Below are 17,313 nucleotides of genomic sequence, written 5' to 3' on the forward strand. Positions count from 1 at the left end.
GGTGCCAGGTGTTTCTATGGACATGGTGCTACATCCTGTACGTATGAAGGCGCAACCCCAAAACACCCAGCAGGTCGAGCACACCAGCACTTCCGCTTTTATTTGTTGTGAAGTGAAAAGAGCAGAGCTTGAATACCAATAAAAAAACCCTGCTTAAGACTTTTTAAGAGTCGTAACTTTGTCACAACCGATTTTTTACCTTTGAATACTTTTGAAGCCCCGTGGACACCCTGTAGATGGAGTATTAAAATGAGGCTTCAGCTGCATGCATACACACACTCCATGATGCAGTGACGGTGGTTCAACACGCTTCAGAGTGTGAGGTGCTTACTGTAAATGTCTGGACATATTTGCTGAGCAGCTCATCCACAACGTCCTGAGCCAACAGAGGCTCCAGCTGGTTGATATCACATTCTTGGGCGAGATCTGGATGACCCATCATCTCCACACTGAAACACAAACCAGCGTTATAACTGTCTGCAGGTATTAATAAAATATTAACCACATGCTACATTCAGCTGAATGAAGATGGACAAACCTTTTATACGTGTTGAGAACCCAGGTGAGCAGCGACACAATCTCATTAGCCTCCAAGTCCTCAGAGGCCAGTTCCTTCACACGAGTGGACACAGCGTTGTGATAAAGGCAGAAAAATCTGAAACACAAACACCAACATCCATGTAAATACAGATAAGGAAGAAATGAAGAGCCCAGGAATCAGCAGGACATGCTTTCTGATCTTTAGCCATAAAAACAAAGAGTTTCTGATGGAATTTAAAGAGAGTTATGCTAATAAGGTCAACGCTACCTGTTGAAGGTGTTGTAGTGTGGAGGGAAGCACTGAACCATAAGATTCTTGACAACAACAAGGTCATCTAGAATATATTTCCTTGTTATTTCCAGCAGACGAACCAGCCACATCTTATCAGCCTCTCTGGTCACTGCCTGGGTGCCCTCGATGCGGGTGCCAACAGTGCCCTCCAACACCTGAAACGAAACACAAGGATTTCAGGAAACACCTTGTGGCAGGAAATGTACAGCATCCAAACTGACACCAAGGTCTCACTTATGCACAGCATGCATCTGGTTAAACCAGCCTTTACCGCTTTTAATTTTGTCTCAATCATTTCAAACTTGGGAGACAAGAAAACCAGCTGAAAACGAAAGGCTCTAATATGCTTCCAGCCTGATATCTGGCAGTACAGAAGATGTGTGCACACACATGGAAGCAGCAATCCTACTGATATCAGTGCCAGCAAAAGAAAAAAAAAAAAAGGGTACCAAGATGCTAAACAATAGTGCTGCAAGATTCTGGATAAAATGTGAATCAGGATTTTTTTGCTTAGAATTGAGATCACAATTTTTTTCCCAATATAAATATTGATTACACGTATTACTGGCACATCAACTTTGCAACAGCTGACACAGAACATAAAAACAATAAATGTCTCTCTTGTCTTCTCTTACACACACAACCTTTGAATCATTTTAATAGGAACATTTTTGAACAATATATTTCTGTGCATCAGGTGATGAGAGGTCGGTATGGTTCTTACAATATAAACAACAGGAGGGTTGGACATGAAGCTAGAAACTTCACACAGCAGTCCTTTGGTTAAATTTGATTTTCTGAAAACAAGATAAAAGAGTTTATTCCTAGTACTAAACATATTTAGGGTGGTTTTGACTCACCTTTTGTTTCTCCCACAACATTATTGCTCTCTCTCACAACGTCCATTACATTACAGCATATGGACAATTATGCAAATTAGGTGATGACATCATTCAGCGACTTCTAGAACAGCCAATAGCTGCTTTCTTTACTTTGGACCAGCAAAGTGACCCAAAAGAGATACTTTGGCAGAGTCACTTCATTTTGTTGTTTGTTTGTTTTCTGTAGTTTTCTTCCTTTTGGTTTGTTTTTAGTCAAAGTAAAACATGAACATATGTTGGCAAAAACATAACATTCAAACTACTTCCTGGACAGACAGTTTAAACTGGACATTAACAATCTAAATGGGACCAAACAGAGACAACAGATGTTAGTTTACATCCCACTCTGTAAGCCAGGCTGGGATCAGCCGTGGATTTGCACGTGCGCTATTAATTGTGACCGTGCATGTGGGCTTGTGCAGGTGTCCTCTCTGCTCCTCTGGCCGGCTGGGAGTGCTTTATGATGGGGAGAGGCTCCCACTGCTTGTTCCTGACAGTCACTGCTAAACAAGATGTGCTTTCAAGTCAGTCGCCAAAACACCAGAAACGTCTCCAGTAACTCCAGTAAAAGCTGCTGGAATTGTCGCTAGTCGCTTTTAACAAAGAAAGTCACCAAGGGGGTTTGGAAAGTTGCCAGATTAGCGAGAAAGTCGCCAAGTTTTGCGGTACATTCATGGTCTTTTTTTTTTTTTTTTTTTTTTTTTTAAATCGTCATTTGAAAAGGAGATCGTATACAAGTATGAATCGAGATCACGATTCTTTAACGATTAATTGTGCAGCCCTACTAAACAATACTAAAATGCAGTATCTATTTAGATATTAACACGGGTATTTAAATGCCACCTTTGTATCTGTCAGTTCATCGCCTGGATCAGCAGCCTCTAATAATTTTGAACAGGGTTTGCAGCAGGCTTCTCCTCCTACATACTTTATTCATCCCCGAGGGAAAATTCAAGGTTCAAGCCAGCTCGTCCAAGGTCAGACATACAGACATTTACATTTGACAAGTTTACAGAACCGAACTGAAGCTTAGGCCCTGCAGCCAGTTTTACCGGCGCCGCCTTATATATGAGGAAAAGATGACATGAGGAAGGATAGGTGGGTGTTGGAAAAAAAAAGAAGTATCTCGACACTTCACCTAAAGAGGAAGGATAAAGATGCAACAAAAAAAAAACAAAAAAACACACCTCTAAGCTTAAGCACAAATTTAGACAATAGACAACACACAATATGGGAGGGGAGGGGTGGGTGGGGTCTCCCAGACAGCCAGTGAGGTCGCCCCCAGCCAAGCAGCACGCCCATCCAACTCGCCGTCCGTGAGTGGAGGGAGGGGTGAGGAGAGTGTGTCTGTAACAGTGGGTGTGAGTGTGTGCGTTCAGTGAGTCTGTGAACTTTCCCCAGTTCATCTGTGCCACCTGATGTAAATGCAGCCTTGAGAGCAGAGTTCATTTTAAGTTCCACAGGCCTGAGAAAGGGAGGGGGACTGAACGTCAGGCAGCATTACATTCCAGGAGACGTGATAACCAGCCTGCCCAAGGCCAGTCAGGGAGCCAGATCCAGATAACAGCTTTGTTTTGGGTCAAGCTAAGCTTCGTTTGGCTCAGCTTTGAGTCCTTAGTGGTCTCAGTCGGACTCCGAAACAGCCGAATCGGGTCAGTTTCCACCAAAACCGAGCAACAGCTTCTCCAAGATGCTTCCCACCTACGGATGAGCTCCAGAACCACGACCAGCTCCAGTCACGGTCCAGTGCTGACACACATGAGTTCGAGTGCTAGTTGCTCGGCATCACAGATCTTCCAAAATTTGCGAGACACCAGGAAAGTGCACACACCAAACAGCAGAAACCCAGTTATCAGAAATCCAATTGTGTAGAAATCCTCCACAGAAAGAAGCAGCAGACACATGACTTTCATCACTTATCCAGCAGCATGCACCTCGGGACCTGCAGGATCCCCTTTGCCTATTCTTTGTGCAAAAAATATTTGATGAGTTGCATTGAGAGACCAGCTGACCAGATCCATGATTTAAATTCGGAAGGAAATGGAGAAAGAGGCTCAGATAGATAGATGACAATACAAAGAAGCAGCAGGTCAGAGTGGGAACGGGAGGGAGAGAAAAAGCGTCCGTCCTCTCCGAGAGCAGGAAGCAGAGGCAAGCTCAACACGGCAGCAGCCCAAAGCAACTGGTAGGGTGGTGGAAAATCTGAAAAGTAACATAGCTGTTTAGACTTTGAAGCGATGCTTCACCTGAGTTGCACGTTGACCAACTTCACAATGAACCAACTTCACAGCAGAAATAAACATGTTTACAGCAGGAATAAACATGTTTACAGCAGAAATAAACATGTTTACAGCCTGGGTCAAAAATCCATTTTAGGTTTAATAGGTCAGGTTTACCTTCATGACAACTGTGGGGGGAGTGAATTTTTTTCTAACTCGTTTAAAAGTAATTTAATCTCGAAGTTCGACATATTTAGGGGCGTGTCCTTTTGATTGACAGGTACCCCATCTCCCGCTTCAAGTCAGAAGAACATAGAACAACTGCGGTTTTTAGCCGGTTAACAACGTGACTTAGCTTTAGCCCCCTTACCTCCGTTAGCTGGTTAGCTCCTGTTATCTCCGGGTTAGCTCAGTTAGCTCTTAGCTACAGAAAGCTCGGAGTTCGCTCGATGTCAATCATCTAACATGACGCTCACAGCCCCCCTCTCAGCTCCACCTCTTTGCCCATATTTGTATTTTCCGGGTGAGACGACGCGCATGACGCTGCCAACATGGCGATGGTAGGAACCGCCCACCGAGCTTCAATTCAGCTCTTCAGAAACCTACGGGTGACGAGGAAGTACAGAAGCCATGTGCCCTCTGAAGTCTATGTAAGAGCATGAACGGCCACCCCTGTGTTTGCCAGGCAAATACACTCATAAAAGTCCAGAAGGTTTAAGAGGTACCATTTGACTGGTCTGGCATTTCAAGAGGCTCCACAAGTTTGGTTGCAGGACAAATGTAGATACTGTCTAAAACCTTTACGTCTGCAGATAAAACACCATCCTCTGTCCCTGGGAAAACCTTGGTGATGGTCCCAACAGGCTACAGTCCTCTGGGTAGGTTAGAGTCCACAATCATCACAATGGGTCCCTCAGCGGGAGCCCTGGTGGGTAGTTCTGGATGAAAAGTGAAGACAGGCCATTGTGAGGGCCGTACACTGCTTATGGTAATGTAGCGTCCCCATCAAGAGAAGTTTCGGCATTATGAGGTCTGGGTCGGCATAACCAAGAGGTTTTGAGTTGAGGATGCCTTCAGTTTCTATGAGAGCTAGAAGGACTTCCTCTGCCACAACTTGGTATTTCAAGGTGATGTGAATGGCTGACTTGACTGAACTGATTTACCTCTCTCAGGCTCCCCCAAAATGAGGTGAGTATGGAGGGTTGAACTAAAAGTTGTTGGTCTGATTTGCTATCTGTGTCTGTTTTGATATCTGCAGCTTGTCGACCATGTTCCCAAAGGCACTTTGCAATTCCCTGTGGCCACCCCTGAAATTGGTTCCTCTTCCCACATTGCACGATGAACCTGTGTAATGACACTGAGAAAGAGCCGCTATCAGGGCTAGGGAGGAGATCTAAGTGAGTACATCTAGTGGTGTAGATAATTCTCAAGAGCTTTTCCCTTCCACGTCTAATTTTAATTTTAATGTATGGTCCAATGCTGTCTACCACTAGATGTGCTGCACCACTGCAAATAATCTGTCTGCGCAATAGCAAAGCAGATGGCCGTCATAGTGCTTTATGAGGAGCTGAGTCAAAGGTTCCTCGGGTACTAACAAGACTAGGTGGACGCTTTCAGGGTCTCAGGTCAAAGAATAAATATGGCTGCTTTGGTGCACAGGTAGGTCTTTTTGACCAAAGAAGAACCGGTGCTGGTGCTAGAGCCACTGCTTAGGTGGTTCAGCTCCGGTGTGCACAAAGAACCCGGTTTTGGTTTCGACCAAAAGAGTCTGGTTGGAGCTGCGTCATTGCTGGCGGGTCACCAAGGACAGAATTCAGAATCTGGGTTTGTTTTCAGTCGTTCATTGCTGCTGCGTCCAGCTACTTTTTATGGTCTCCAGAAATCTTTTGTGAATTTGTTAAACTAATTTGTTGTCATATTATTATTGTTATTATTACTGCATTAGTCCATCACTATAACTGATTATTTTAACGTATCAATTATGACAGAATGAAGACATATTGCATAAACCAAGTTGTTCTGTTATTATTATTTCGTAGGATTATATATAAGTTCATGCTTCTACCCACTCCTTTTGAACCATTTGTCATATGCTTTATTTAATTTTTTTTAGATTTGTCATTATGTTAAAAAAAAAACAAAAAACATTCTAAACCAAAAAATAAAGAAATAAATAAAACCAAAACTCATATTTTGGCCAGGTAACCCCGCAACCAGCTGCTGATGCACACAATGTGAAGCAGTTCCAAACTCTGGCCCAACAAAGAGGTGGTGCCAGGATAGAACCGGTTGTGAGATTCAGGAGCCGGTGCTTATGCTAAGTCTGGCTCTGGCTCAGGACCAGCTCTGGAACCAGTTCTGTCAAAAAGCCCCCAGGGTGGCCCATTTAGAGGACTTGGACCTCCCTGGGAAAGCTGTCCTTCTGAGCAGAGGGAAGCAGCTGGCCTTTGCCTCCAGATGCTCAGTAGCAGTGAAGGGAGTAGACACCACCCAATGCAAGGATTTGTGAGTTGCCAGAATCAGGTTGTCTACAACCTGGGGGCATAGACAACCTGATTCTGGTCATCTACGCCAGAATCAGGCGTAGACAACTGTACTGATTGGAGTTGGGCAGGTATGAGGATGTGGTTTCAGGAGTCTGTGTTAGGAAGTGTGGGCCTAGCAACTGGAGAAGGTCTGAAGCTTGTGATGTTTTCTGCTAGATTATAATCCAAGTTTACATATCTGCACAGTTCTGGACAGAGTAGCTCCTGTTCCTCACAAACTGGAGTTCCCACAAACACTTTGTACCTGTAGGAGCTGGAGTGGATCCACTGTAGAACTGTAGTAAAATCTCGACTAGTTAGGTTCCAGTAAGGGCAGCACAGCTCCAGTGAGTTATTGACACCTACATGCGGGGTGCTACTCTGGAGTGAGCCATGATGAAGCCAGTGGCGATGCGGACCAACTGCTCCATGACTCTGAGGTAGGCTACAACTCCATAGGTGCTCTCTGAGGCATCGCAGAAGATGTGAGTCTCATATAGGATGTAGCACTATTGTAGTTGTGTGGAGAGATGATGATGCGCTGGAGGTAAGATAATTCTTGTTCCCACTCAAGTCAGGACTAGAGTAGGTTCACTTCTATGGGCTCGTCCCACCCTCTCTCTATACTCCACAGTTTCTGCTGGCCTAAACAAATTAGTACATGTTCTAGTGATGCTTTGCCCCACATTGGTCTATGTGGGGGAAACGCAGGGTTGCCGATGGCGTGGGACGCTCCCACATCATGCTGGAAAGTAACATCTGCTCCCATCCAGACAACGTCTTGCAGAAATCACCATGCTGAACCACATCCTGCATCATCACAGCATGGTGGAACAGGAGAACTGGTCTGCTGCAGTCCAGACCTTTCACCAGTATAAACATCTGGAGCATCTTGGAAGCAGAAACCCAGCAACAAGGTCCAGTAGAGCAGCTGGAATCCTGCATCAGACCAGTTTGTCAACTTCTGATGGAGAAGCTGGAAAAACACTGAAGTGTTTGTCAACTTCTCCACCAGAGAAAAATACATGTTCTAATATTTTATATAGAGCATGACCTGGTCTCCCTCCACCTACACATCCGTTTCTCAGCAGCAACCGCTGACCAAAACGAGTTTGAGAAGGTGGTCTCCGGAAGCACAAGAAAATCTGAAGTGCTGCTTTGAAGAACAATCTGCAGTCTATATAATACTATTTTAGTGGGGAGGAGCGCTACATGTATACATCCTGAAGCCGAGATGTAGGAAAAACATAAAAATGTATTTTTTTCAAAACAGAGTAAAAGCACAAATCATCTTTTCTGACTACGCAGCAATAAATATACAAATACTGGATGAACAGCTATAAAAAAATCCCTGACTTCTGACTTTCAAAGACTAACTAATTTATTCTCATAGTCCATTCTCTTTTAATAAGTTTTACTGACCTCAAACATCTTGTCCTTCCACCGTTTGGGTCGTCCTGGTGGGATGAACCCTGTCTGTTTCTTTCGGTCAACCATACGCCGGTCGATCTTCTCCTCCCGCTCAATAATGCGAACCACTGACACCAGCATGGTGGGGTCTCGACGAACTGTTCCCATGGATCTCTGCAGTACCATCCAGAGCTGCTTGGCCAACTCATCTGACAGCCCTTGAACCTGGAAGGAGGCAGATTGCATTGTTCTATATGTAAATGAGGCATATTTTTATGAAGCATATTTTAGTTTAAAACCTCTGAAATTTGCTGCAGTTGACAAAAACACACGAAAAACCAACGTTATCGCTGAAAGATTCGTGAAGCTGAAAGGAAACACAGCAAAGTTCCAGAGGTTTTTGTGAAGAGATGGCGCGGCGGTTTTAAGTGAGACCCTCGTCTTCCATTGTGTGATATGAGACACACAGCTCTGTCCCATAGTCTATCAAATTATCTCCAGCCGTTCTTCTTCAGGGAAGCCATTTTATCCAGAAGTAGCTAAAAGTGGAGGAAAACTCTTCCAATGTGCATCAACAGGGAAACAGCAGTCCGGAGTTACATGTGTTTTCCCCTCAACCCTCCCCATGATCCTAATGTATCACTGTTCTTATCTGTTATAAGGCAGCGCCGGTAAAGCTGGCTGCAGGGCCTAAGCTTCAGTTCGGTTCTGTAAACTTGTCATAAATGTTAAATGTCTGTATGTCAAACCTTGGACAAGCTGGCTTGAACCTTGAATTTCTCCTCAGGGATGAATAAAGTATCTTTGATTTGATTTGAAGCATGACTGATCTGGATTTCAACCCTGGAATTGCGCTGACGCACCATGTTTACATCAATTCCACCAATCAACAGCGGTTAGGAAGGAAATATTTGAGACACAGAACAACTGACTGTCCAATCTAATCCATGTAGCCAGGCAGAAAATAAAGACTATGGACCAGAAACCTCTGGAAAAGGGAATTTTCCTGGAAATGTGGTTTTGGAAGACAGACGGTCATTTTGAGGCATTTTTCAGACAGGAAGTAGAATTTGGGACTTATTTTGCAGCTGTGAAAGGACAACCAGTGTCTAGTTTCAGTTGTCTAGTTAGAGGCGAAAACGTCTTCCTTTGGCTCGATTCAGGGGTAGGTGATATATTAGATATACTCAACATATCCCGAGCTGTTAGACCTGACATATATAAGATAGGTATACGGCGTATATGGAGAATTAATAGTCAATCGTCAACCTGAAACCACTATGTACATGTGGAAGTTAGAAGAGTTGCTGCAAGGTCAAAGCAACTTGGTAAACAGCGGTATCTCTTGCAGTAACATGGCCAGTGTATCAACAACTATGGACAGTGTATAATTAGTAACTAGCGAAGGAATCATCCGACCAACCAGCCGCTAAACACAAAACTCTGGCTTCTTCCTTTCTAAATCATCCAAAAAAATTCCAAATGGAGAGAAATCAGCGGTGGTAACAAGGCATGGTGCTGAAGACATGGCCCAGTTAGCGTGTGGAAAAGCCTGATCGTCATCAGAACACTTCATTTTCCTGGTCGCTTGCAGAACAAGCACAACCAGACTGAGAGCAATGCAAGATGGCAAAAAGCGTTCCTGCCCTCAGACAAGGTGTTCCTCTCATCATCATACAGCAGAGTTAACTGCACAAGGACTGCAAGATGCTCAGCAACTCAGCAGGTGTGTCTCACAGCAGGTAATGAGACTAACCTACTGAGAGGTGCGAGTCTGAAAGGAGGCGGAGCTGCAGCGTCCTGGCCATCCGCTCCACCTTGCTTTGGGGTCAGGTGCTTTTCCTCCACCTAACTGAGATATTTTTTTAGATTTTCTGATAAAACTGGTAAACACAACTAAGATATGGCATCATATTTCAGCACAATGAAAAACTGACAGCGTTTCAGCATTTTTTATGCGTTGAAACAGCTTGTGTGCTTTTAAAATGTTTTCTTGCAATAAATAATGAGCATTTCTTTATTTTTTTACATCCAGTTAAATACTAACTTTTGTAGAAAACAGTTTTAGGAAAGAATATGGTTTCAAAGGTCAGTTTGTGAAGAATAAATGCCTTAAAGGTTCTTACTGTCAGGCTGAACAATGACATGAGGGCTGCACGATTCTGGATAAAATGAGAATCACAATTTTTTGCTTAGAATTTAGATCATGATTCTGACGATTTTTTTCCCAATATAAATATTTATTGCACGTATTACCGGCACATCAACTTTACAACAGCTGACACGATACATAAAAACAATAAATGTCTCTTTTGCCTTCTCTGGCTGCCTGGGAGTGCTTTAGGACGGGATAGGCTCCCGCTGTTCCTTCCTTACAGTAACTGCAGAACAATATGTGCCTTCAAGTCAGTCGCCAAAACACCAGAAAAGTCTCTAATAACTGCAGTAAAAGCTGCTAGATTTGTCGCGAGTCGCTTTTAAAAAAGAAAAGTCTCCAGATTTAGCGAGAAAGTCGACAAGTTGGCAACAGTGTCTGAATGAAAGCAAAGCGGCTGTGGGAGGAGTTTACAGCACAGCGCTGCAATGCCAGAGACGCTCGATTAGCAGCTGAAGACAGCTCTTCTTAATGTGCAGGACTGTATCGCACGTCTATGATGGAAGCTCTACTCTATAGTTCCCAGTAGAAGCTCTTTAGTTCCCAGTAGAAGCTCCTTGGTTCCCAGTAGCTTCTTAATTCCCTGTAGAAGCTCCTTAGTTCCCAGTTGAAGCTCTTTAGTTCCCAGTTGAAGCTCTTTAGTTCCCAGTTGAAGCTCTTTAGTTCCCAGTTGAAGCTCTTTAGTTCCCAGTTGAAGCTCATTAGCTCCCAGTTGAAGCTATTTAGTTCCCAGTTGAAGCTCCTTCGTTCCCAGTTGAAGCTCCTTCGTTCCCAGTTGAAGCTCCTTCGTTCCCAGTAGCTCTTTAATTCCCAGTAGAAGCTCCTTCGTTCCCAGTAGCTCTTTAATTCCCAGTAGAAGCTCCTTCGTTCCCAGTAGAAGCTCTTTCGTTCCCAGTAGAAGCTCCTTCGTTCCCAGTAGCTTCTTAATTCCTAGTAGAAGCTCTTTAGTTCCCAGTAGAAGCTCATTAGTTCCCAGTAGAAGCTTCTTCGTTCCCAGTAGAAGCTTCTTCGTTCCCAGTAGAAGCTTCTTCGTTCCCAGTAGAAGCTTCTTCGTTCCCAGTTGAAGCTCTTTAGTTCCCAGTTGAAGCTCTTTAGTTCCCAGTTGAAGCTCCTTAGTTCCCAGTAGAAGCTCTTTAGTTCCCAGTAGAAGCTCCTTCGTTCCCAGTAGAAGCACCTTAGTTCCCAGTAGAAGCTCCTTAGTTCCCAGTAGAAGCTCTTTAGTTCCCAGTAGAAGCTCCTTCGTTGCCAGTAGCTTCTTCGTTCCCAGTAGAAGCTCTTTAGTTCCCTGTAGAAGCTCTTTAGTTCCCTGTAGAAGCTCCTTTGTTCCCAGTAGAAGCTCTTTAGTTCCCAGTAGAAGCTTCTTCGTTCCCAGTAGAAGCTCCTTCGTTCCCAGTAGAAGCTCCTTGGTTCCCAGTAGAAGCTCCTTCGTTCCCAGTAGAAGCTCCTTCGTTCCCAGTAGAAGCTCCTTAGTTCCCAGTAGAAGCACCTTAGTTCCCAGTAGAAGCTCCTTAGTTCCCAGTAGAAGCACCTTAGTTCCCAGTAGAAGCTCCTTAGTTCCCAGTAGAAGCTCTTTCGTTCTCAGTTGAAGCTCTTTCGTTCCCAGTTGAAGCTCTTTCGTTCCCAGTTGAAGCTCTTTCGTTCCCAGTTGAAGCTCTGTAGTTCCCAGTAGAAGCTCTGTAGTTCCCAGTAGAAGATCTGTAGTTCCCAGTTGAAGCTCTGTAGTTCCCAGTTGAAGCTCTTTAGTTCCCAGTTGAAGCTCCTTCGTTCCAAGTTGAAGCTCCTTCGTTCCCAGTTGAAGCTCCTTCGTTCCCAGTAGAAGCTCCTTCCTTCTCAGTAGAAGCTCCTTCGTTCCCAGTAGCTATTTAATTCCCAGTAGAAGCTCCTTCGTTCCCAGTAGAAGCTCTTTCGTTCCCAGTAGAAACTCTTTCGTTCCCAGTAGAAGCTCTTAAGTTCCCAGTAGAAGCACCTTAGTTCCCAGTAGAAGCTCCTTAGTTCCAGGTAGAAGCTCTTTCGTTCCCAGTAGAAGCTCTTTAGTTCCCGGTAGAAGCACGTTAGTTCCCGGTGGAAGCTCTTTAGTTCCCAGTAGAAGCTCTTTAGTTCCCAGTAGAAGCACCTTAGTTCCCAGTAGAAGCACCTTAGTTCCCATGAGAAGCTCTTTAGTTCCCAGTAGAAGCTCTTTAGTTCCCAGTAGAAGCTCTTTAGTTCCCAGTAGAAGCTCCTTAGTTCCCAGTAGAAGCTCCTTAGTTCCCAGTAGAAGCTCCTTAGTTCCCAGTAGAAGCTCCTTCGCTCCCAGTAGAAGCTCTTTAGTTCCCAGTAGAAGCACCTTAGTTCCCAGTAGAAGCTCTTTAGTTCCCTGTAGAAGCTCATTAGTTCCCAGTAGAAGCTTCTTCGTTCCCAGTAGAAGCTTCTTCGTTCCCAGTAGAAGCTTCTTCGTTCCCAGTAGAAGCTTCTTCGTTCCCAGTTGAAGCTCTTTAGTTCCCAGTTGAAGCTCTTTAGTTCCCAGTTGAAGCTCCTTAGTTCCCAGTAGAAGCTCTTTAGTTCCCAGTAGAAGCTCCTTCGTTCCCAGTAGAAGCTCCTTAGTTCCCAGTAGAAGCTCCTTAGTTCCCAGTAGAAGCTCCTTAGTACCCAGTAGAAGCTCTTTCGTTCCCAGTAGAAGCTCTTAAGTTCCCAGTAGAAGCACCTTAGTTCCCAGTAGAAGCTCCTTAGTTCCAGGTAGAAGCTCTTTCGTTCCCAGTAGAAGCTCTTTAGTTCCCGGTAGAAGCACGTTAGTTCCCGGTGGAAGCTCTTTAGTTCCCAGTAGAAGCTCTTTAGTTCCCAGTAGAAGCACCTTAGTTCCCAGTAGAAGCACCTTAGTTCCCATGAGAAGCTCCTTAGTTCCCAGTAGAAGCTCTTTAGTTCCCAGTAGAAGCTCTTTAGTTCCCAGTAGAAGCTCTTTAGTTCCCAGTAGAAGCTCCTTAGTTCCCAGTAGAAGCTCCTTAGTTCCCAGTAGAAGCTCCTTCGCTCCCAGTAGAAGCTCTTTAGTTCCCAGTAGAAGCACCTTAGTTCCCAGTAGAAGCTCTTTCGTTCCCAGTAGATGCTCTGTCGTTCCCAGTAGATGCTCTTTCGTTCCCAGTAGAAGCTCTTTCGTTCCCAGTAGAAGCTCTTTCGTTCCCAGTTGAAGCTCTTAAGTTCCCAGTAGAAGCTCCTTCGTTCCCCGTAGAAGCTCCTTCGTTCCCCGTAGAAGCTCCTTCGTTCCCCGTAGAAGCTCCTTCGTTCCCCGTAGAAGCTCCATCGTTCCCCGTAGAAGCTCCTTAGTTCCCAGTAGAAGCTCCTTAGTTCCCAGTAGAAGCTCCTTAGTTCCAAGCAGAAGCTCCTGGGTTCCCAGTAGAAGCTCCTTGGTTCCCAGTAGAAGCTCCTTCGTTCCCAGTAGAAGCTCCTTCGTTGCCAGTAGCTTCTTCGTTCCCAGTAGAAGCTCTTTAGTTCCCTGTAGAAGCTCTTTAGTTCCCTGTAGAAGCTCCTTCGTTCCCAGTAGAAGCTCTTTAGTTCCCAGTAGAAGCTTCTTCGTTCCCAGTAGAAGCTCCTTCGTTCCCAGTAGAAGCTCCTTGGTTCCCAGTAGAAGCTCCTTCGTTCCCAGTAGAAGCTCCTTCGTTCCCAGTAGAAGCTCCTTAGTTCCCAGTAGAAGCACCTTAGTTCCCAGTAGAAGCTCCTTAGTTCCCAGTAGAAGCACCTTAGTTCCCAGTAGAAGCTCCTTAGTTCCCAGTAGAAGCTCTTTCGTTCTCAGTTGAAGCTCTTTCGTTCCCAGTTGAAGCTCTTTCGTTCCCAGTTGAAGCTCTTTCGTTCCCAGTTGAAGCTCTGTAGTTCCCAGTAGAAGCTCTGTAGTTCCCAGTAGAAGATCTGTAGTTCCCAGTTGAAGCTCTGTAGTTCCCAGTTGAAGCTCTTTAGTTCCCAGTTGAAGCTCCTTCGTTCCAAGTTGAAGCTCCTTCGTTCCCAGTTGAAGCTCCTTCGTTCCCAGTAGAAGCTCCTTCCTTCTCAGTAGAAGCTCCTTCGTTCCCAGTAGCTATTTAATTCCCAGTAGAAGCTCCTTCGTTCCCAGTAGAAGCTCTTTCGTTCCCAGTAGAAACTCTTTAGTTTCCAGTAGAAGCTCCTTAGTTCCCAGTTGAAGCTCTTTAGTTCCCAGTTGAAGCTCTTTAGTTCCCAGTTGAAGCTCTTTAGTTCCCAGTAGAAGCTCCGTCGTTCCCAGTAGAAGCTCCGTCGTTCCCAGTAGAAGCTCCGTCGTTCCCAGTAGAAGCTCCTTCGTTCCCAGTAGAAGCTCCTTCGTTCCCAGTAGAAGCTCTTTAGTTCCCTGTAGAAGCTCATTAGTTCCCTGTAGAAGCTCCTTTGTTCCCAGTTGAAGCTCTTTAGTTCCCAGTTGAAGCTCCTTCGTTCCCAGTTGAAGCTCCTTCGTTCCCAGTAGAAGCTCCTTCCTTCTCAGTAGAAGCTCCTTCGTTCCCAGTAGCTATTTAATTCCCAGTAGAAGCTCCTTCGTTCCCAGTAGAAGCTCTTTCGTTCCCAGTAGAAGCTCTTTCGTTCCCAGTAGAAACTCTTTAGTTTCCAGTAGAAGCTCCTTAGTTCCCAGTTGAAGCTCTTTAGTTCCCAGTTGAAGCTCTTTAGTTCCCAGTAGAAGCTCTTTAGTTCCCAGTAGAAGCTCTTTAGTTCCCAGTAGAAGCTCCGTCGTTCCCAGTAGAAGCTCCGTCGTTCCCAGTAGAAGCTCCGTCGTTCCCAGTAGAAGCTCCGTCGTTCCCAGTAGAAGCTCCGTCGTTCCCAGTAGAAGCTCCTTCGTTCCCAGTAGAAGCTCCTTCGTTCCCAGTAGAAGCTCCTTCGTTCCCAGTAGAAGCTCATTAGTTCCCAGTAGAAGCTCCTTTGTTCCCAGTAGAAGCTCCTTTGTTCCCAGTAGAAGCTCCTTCGTTCCCAGTAGAAGCTCTTTCGTTCCCAGTTGAAGCTCTTTCGTTCCCAGTTGAAGCTCTTTCGTTCCCAGTTGAAGCTCTTTCGTTCCCAGTAGAAGCTCCTTAGTTCCCAGTAGAAGCTCCTTAGTTCCCAGTAGAAGCTCTTTAGTTCCCAGTAGAAGCTCTTTAGTTCCCAGTAGAAGCACCTTAGTTCCCAGTAGAAGCTCCTTAGTTCCCAGTAGAAGCTCTTTAGTTCCCAGTAGAAGCTCTTTAGTTCCCAGTAGAAGCTCCTTAGTTCCCAGTAGAAGCTCCTTAGTTCCCAGTAGAAGCTCTTTAGTTCCCAGTAGAAGCTCTTTAGTTCCCAGTAGAAGCTCTTTAGTTCCCAGTAGAAGCTCTTTAGTTCCCAGTAGAAGCACCTTAGTTCCCAGTAGAAGCTCCTTCGTTCCCCGTAGAAGCTCCTTCGTTCCCCGTAGAAGCTCCTTCGTTCCCCGTAGAAGCTCCTTCGTTCCCCGTAGAAGCTCCTTCGTTCCCCGTAGAAGCTCCTTCGTTCCCAGTAGAAGCTCCTTAGTTCCCAGTAGAAGCTCCTTAGTTCCCAGTAGAAGCTCCTTAGTTCCAAGCAGAAGCTCCTGGGTTCCCAGTAGAAGCTCCTTCGTTCCCAGTTGAAGCTCCTTAGTTCCCAGTAGAAGCTCTTTCGTTCTCTGTAGAAGCTCTTTCGTTCCCAGTTGGAGCTCTTTCGTTCCCAGTTGGAGCTCTTTCGTTCCCAGTTGAAGCTCTTTCGTTCCCAGTTGAAGCTCTTTCGTTCCCAGTTGAAGCTCTTTCGTTCCCAGTTGAAGCTCTTTCGTTCCCAGTAGAAGCTCTTTAGTTCCCAGTAGAAGCTCCTTAGTTCCCAGTAGAAGCTCCTTAGTTCCCAGTAGAAGCTCCTTAGTTCCCAGTAGAAGCTCTTTAGTTCCCAGTAGAAGCACCTTAGTTCCCAGTAGAAGCTCCTTAGTTCCCAGTAGAAGCTCTTTAGTTCCCAGTAGAAGCTCCTTAGTTCCCAGTAGAAGCTCCTTAGTTCCCAGTAGAAGCTCCTTAGTTCCCAGTAGAAGCTCCTTCGCTCCCAGTAGAAGCTCTTTAGTTCCCAGTAGAAGCTCTTTAGATCCCAGTAGAAGCTCTTTAGTTCCCAGTAGAAGCTCCTTAGTTCCCAGTAGAGGCTCCTTAGTTCCCAGTAGAAGCTCCTAAGTTCCCAGTAGAAGCTCCTTTGTTCCCAGTAGAAGCTCCTTAGTTCCAAGCAGAAGCTCCTGGGTTCCCAGTAGAAGCTCCTTCGTTCCCAGTTGAAGCTCCTTCGTTCCCAGTAGCTTCTTAATTCCCAGTAGGAGCTCTTTAGTTCCCTGTAGAAGCTCTTTAGTTCCCTGGAGAAGCTCCTTTGTTCCCAGTAGAAGCTCTTTAGTTCCCGGTAGAAGCTCCTTCGTTCCCGGTAGAAGCTCCTTCGTTCCCGGTAGAAGCTCCTTCGTTCCCGGTAGAAGCACGTTAGTTCCCGGTAGAAGCTCTTTAGTTCCCAGTAGAAGCTCTTTAGTTCCCAGTAGAAGCTCTTTAGTTCCCAGTAGAAGCTCTTTAGTTCCCAGTAGAAGCACCTTAGTTCCCAGTAGAAGCTTCTTAGTTCCCAGTAGAAGCTCCTTAGTTCCCAGTAGAAGCTCTTTAGTTCCCAGTAGAAGCTCTTTAGTTCCCAGTAGAAGCTCTTTAGTTCCCAGAAGAAGCTCTTTAGTTCCCAGTAGAAGCTCTTTAGTTCCCAGTAGAAGCTCTTTAGTTCCCAGTAGAAGCTCTTTAGTTCCCAGTAGAAGCTCCTTAGTTCCCAGTAGAAGCTCCTTAGTTCCCAGTAGAAGCTCTTTAGTTCCCAGTAGAAGCTCTTTAGTTCCCAGTAGAAGCTCCTTCGTTCCCCGTAGAAGCTCCTTCGTTCCCCGTAGAAGCTCCTTCGTTCCCCGTAGAAGCTCCTTGGTTCCAAGCAGAAGCTCCTTGGTTCCCCGTAGAAGCTCCTTCGTTCCCCGTAGAAGCTCCTTCGTTCCCCGTAGAAGCTCCTTCGTTCCCCGTAGAAGCTCCTTCGTTCCCCGTAGAAGCTCCTTCGTTCCCAGTAGAAGCTCCTTCGTTCCCAGTAGAAGCTCCTTAGTTCCCAGTAGAAGCTCCTTAGTTCCCAGTAGAAGCTCCTTGGTTCCAAGCAGAAGCTCCTGGGTTCCCAGTAGAAGCTCCTTGGTTCCCAGTAGAAGCTCCTTCGTTCCCAGTTGAAGCTCCTTCGTTCCCAGTAGCTTCTTAATTCCCAGTAGAAGCTCTTTAGTTCCCTGTAGAAGCTCTTTAGTTCCCTGTAGAAGCTCCTTTGTTCCCAGTAGAAGCTCTTTAGTTCCCAGTAGAAGCTTCTTCGT

The 17,313-nt window shown here is 45.5% G+C and overlaps 1 protein-coding gene across 1 annotated transcript in view; it reads right to left on the minus strand.

Moving 5' to 3' along the window:
* The window catches only part of exoc3 (exocyst complex component 3), a 93,912-nt gene that overhangs the window by 27,293 nt on the left and 49,306 nt on the right, over window positions 1-17,313 (minus strand). The window contains exons 5-8 of the mRNA XM_079244045.1: window positions 7,880-8,092; window positions 809-987; window positions 539-655; window positions 332-449 (exon numbers count right to left, since the gene is read on the minus strand). Of these exons, the coding sequence (XP_079100171.1) occupies window positions 332-449; window positions 539-655; window positions 809-987; window positions 7,880-8,092 (627 nt within the window). The remainder of the gene's footprint in view (window positions 1-331; window positions 450-538; window positions 656-808; window positions 988-7,879; window positions 8,093-17,313) is intronic.

This window comes from Telmatherina bonti, assembly GCF_933228915.1.
Source record: "Telmatherina bonti genome assembly, chromosome: 7".
Lineage (NCBI taxonomy): Eukaryota > Metazoa > Chordata > Actinopteri > Atheriniformes > Telmatherinidae > Telmatherina > Telmatherina bonti.